At 36.5% G+C, this 4,293-nt stretch overlaps 1 protein-coding gene across 1 annotated transcript; it reads left to right on the forward strand.

The window, feature by feature from the left end:
• The first annotated feature begins 2,344 nt into the window (after positions 1–2,344).
• On the forward strand, positions 2,345–4,293 carry LOC133791232 (cytochrome P450 86A1). Its single transcript, XM_062229162.1, has one exon. The coding sequence runs from the start codon at positions 2,434–2,436 to the stop codon at positions 3,991–3,993; it is 1,560 nt and encodes a 519-aa protein (XP_062085146.1). The 5' UTR covers positions 2,345–2,433; the 3' UTR covers positions 3,994–4,293.

Below are 4,293 nucleotides of genomic sequence, written 5' to 3' on the forward strand. Positions count from 1 at the left end.
TATTTAATTATTTATTTATTTAAATTTAAACCAAATTTATATTTTGCTGTTAAATATAAAAATATTCTATTAAATATAAAAATATTACTTTAAATTTAACTAAAAAAATATAGAAAACCATCGAAACAAAATATTTCCCCACTCTACCTTTTATATAGAAGAGATATATAAATCATTTCGTCTCCCCAGAGTATTTCATTAATTGGGTGCTGTGAGAAAAAAAATCACCTATCTCCAAATTTCCAGTCTCCTCCATGTCCCACCAATTATTTAAAAACATCTCATTTATTTATTTAATATATATTTAAATTATTTATAACTTTCTCTTTTCTCAACTATACATAAATGTAATGTCTTAAAATAATTGGTGGGACATGAAAGAGACAGAGAATTTGGGACAGCAGATTTTTTTCCGTGCTGTGAGATATAATATCTACTATCAGTCTTATAGAATCAATTCAGCTTTAGTATCGGTTCGTTCTATATAAATAAATTTATATATGTATATATATATATATATTTAGGGGTTTTCTTTATTTTTGATTTGTGAACCGTTTTTGGCGCAATTTTTTATGACAGTGTATATTGTATCTATTTAGAGCATTATGCAAATTTTCAGAAAATTTTGAATAGTAAATTGTACTGAAAACTATGTTCAAACATGTTGTTGCACGTGTGATTAATTTTTTTTATGCGCGTAAAAATCAACATATTTAAACCTAGTTTTCGGTACTGTAAACTATTCGAAATTTTATGAAAAGTTACAGTATGCTCTAAATAGCTACAATATACACGGTCATAAAAAATAATCACGCCGAAAACTGTTCATGGGTCGAGAAACACTGAGAGTCCTACTAATAGAGACCAAAGAAAAATTGTTATATATATATATATATATATTGTTAGTTATTTCAGAACGAAACTGTCCAATATTTCTCATTTCAGGTAAACCATCTCTAACTACTCTCTCTTTCTCTCCCTTCCAGAGTATATTTTTGGTCGCCAAAAACGACAAGTAAATTAAATTAATCTATTCTGAAGAAAAAAAAAATCTTCTCGTGGACTTTCATGGTAGGTGACACTTTCTGTTTACTTGTACTTGTTGATGACAAAAAAATATTGCTGAAGTTATTGGCTTATCAGTAACTTATTTATTATTCGTGCGTAAGCAATTGTGAACTAATTAATATTATTATTTCATAAAAATGCAGATTTCATTCTAGCTACTTCTAATTAAACTACAAACAAAATTACCAAACCAATTGAAAATGATTAATTGAAATATATAACGCAAGCTATAATTAATTACTATTTGCTGCACAGGCTCTTATACGTACGTATAGTATATGATCAATGTCTTTTCGGGCATATGTTATCATTATATCATATAGTAATATATGTACAAAGGTGAAAGGTGATAGTGCATACATAATATGTAGGCCTCGCGACTGATTACAGTGTTGTTGTTTAGCATTTTAAAGTGTGAACCATCATATATAATACGGAAAAAGACAATGGGTGTAATTTATTACTTTGAGTCTAGTATATTCAAATTTAAAATAAAATAAGTGAAGTTCAATATTAAACTAAATCAATTATCTTATGTGGCATTATGAGACATTAAACCTCAAATAATGTCAGTAGCAATATTCTACATATTATGAGAAATGCATGCTAATGGAGATCAGAGTTGCACAAACATGAAAGTGACATGATGCAATATTCTAATATCACAGCCTACACAATTTAATTTAATAATTGATATTGAGTATCACTAACCAATCTTGAGGAGCTATTTCATGTAATTTTAGGCACATTAAGGTGACTCGTATACATACTATGTAAAAGCATTAAGGTCCAATACCATATGAGTTGACGCATTATAACTTATAAAATTAAAATATGTGATATCCGATAATAAATTGCACCAATAACAATATAACACGTGCTATTGCCCTTTAGCAATTATCTTAAAAGCATAGTATATACAGGTGCAGCTAGGCACTCTCCAACTGTTGAGTACAGAATAAATTTGTGGAAGATGTCATATAATTTTAGCTAACTTTTACTTCTCAAAAAATAAAACTCCACAAAATTTTAATTGTAGACATAACTTTACATGCGCACACAGAAAGACTTTTTACGCAGCAGTGCGGGAGCTGTAGTTTTTTTCAGTTATTATTATTATGCACGGTTTTTCTTGATACACTTTTGTTCCATATCAACCAAACAGACACTCCAGTGTTGTGGTTCAAAATTCCCAACTAACTCCTCCTAAACCTTTCCTATTATATCAATATATATATATATATATATATCCATCTATACCTTTCTCAATTGTGTCCATAGTACTCTGTACACCCTAACTTGATCATTACAAAAAACAAAACAAACCATATATATTGCAAAACATTATATACTCTCTTATCAAACATGGAAACCCTACCTTTTCTCCTTACCTTCACGGCTGTTATCTCCGCCTATCTCTTCTGGTTCTACCTCCTTGCCCGGAAGCTCACCGGTCCGAAAGTATGGCCCATCGTCGGAAGCCTTCCTTTTCTTTACATGAATCGGAACCGAATCCACGACTGGATATCGTACAACCTCCGGTCCACCGGCGGGTCTGGCACGTACCAAACCTGCACCATAGCACTCCCTTTCTTAGCTCGAAAGCAAGGTTTCTACACGGTAACATGTCACCCCAAAAACATCGAGCACATCCTCCGAACCAGGTTCGACAACTACCCAAAAGGCCCTGACTGGCAAGCCGCCTTTCACGATCTTTTAGGTCAAGGAATATTCAACAGCGACGGAGAAACTTGGCTCATACAACGCAAAACGGCAGCGTTAGAGTTCACAACTCGGACTCTTAGACAAGCCATGGCTCGTTGGGTGAACCGAACCATCAAAACCCGGTTATGGCTCATCTTAGAAAGAGCTTCAAAGGAAAATGTCTCCGTTGACTTACAAGACTTACTGCTTCGGTTGACGTTCGACAACATTTGTGGTCTTACGTTCGGTAGGGACCCACAAACTCTTTCCCCAGAATTACCGGAGAACCAATTCGCCGTGGCTTTCGACTCGGCTACGGAAACCACTCTTCAAAGGCTTCTCTACCCCGGCTTTCTATGGCGGCTTCAGAAGATTTTGGGAATCGGGACTGAGAAACGGTTGAAGGAGAGCCTTGATATCGTTGAGAATTACATGAACGACGCCGTTTCGGCAAGGAAGGAATCCCCCTCTGACGATTTACTATCCAGGTTCATGAAGAAGCGTGACGTTAACGGTAATCTCTTCCCATCCGCCGTTCTTCAACGGATCGCTTTGAACTTCGTCCTAGCTGGACGTGACACGTCATCCGTGGCTCTCACCTGGTTCTTCTTTCTCGTCATGAACCATCCCGAAGTCGAGGAAAAGATCGTCAAAGAAATCTCAACAGTCCTGAAAGAGACACGTGGCGAGGTCATCTATAAATGGCTGGAAGAGCCGCTAGAGTTCGACGAAGCCGATAAGCTGGTTTATCTAAAAGCGGCTTTAGCCGAGACACTTCGTCTGTACCCTTCGGTTCCCCAAGATTTTAAGTACGTGGTGTACGACGACGTTTTACCAGATGGGACGTTCGTACCGTCTGGTTCGACAGTCACGTACTCGATTTATTCAGTTGGGAGAATGAAAACGGTTTGGGGCGAAGACTGCATGGAGTTTAAACCGGAGAGGTGGCTCTCGGAGAAAGGAGACCGGTTCGAACCACCAAAGGACAATTACAAGTTCGTTGCGTTCAATGCTGGACCGAGAACCTGCTTAGGCAAGGACTTGGCTTACCTACAAATGAAGTCAGTGGCCTCGGCCGTACTGTTGCGTTACCGGCTATCACTGGCTCCCGGTCACCGGGTGGAGCAGAAGATGTCACTCACGCTCTTCATGAAGAATGGTCTCAGAGTTTATTTGCATCCACGACAGCTCGGAGGAAGGGATGACCAGGTGGCGGCGTAAGGAGGAGGGAAGGGTGTTTTCGTAGTTCGAAGGAATTATTCAGTGCAACAAGAGATCGACGGGGTAATATGGTCATTATGATGTTTGTTTTAAAAGGTTATAAAAGTCATTTAATTTGTATTTACTTTACTTTCATACATACGTTTTTTTTTTCTTCGTTCGTTGAGTGGGTTGAATTTTGAGTACAGTTTGCTCATCTAAATTTAAACCATTTTATATGTATTTTGTAATGTTATAAAAAGTCCATATCAGTTGTTATATGGATTGTGTTTATTTAATAAAGAACTTTAAATTATGCTA

Source organism: Humulus lupulus, chromosome 7 (genome assembly GCF_963169125.1).
Source record: "Humulus lupulus chromosome 7, drHumLupu1.1, whole genome shotgun sequence".
NCBI classification, from domain to species: domain Eukaryota; kingdom Viridiplantae; phylum Streptophyta; class Magnoliopsida; order Rosales; family Cannabaceae; genus Humulus; species Humulus lupulus.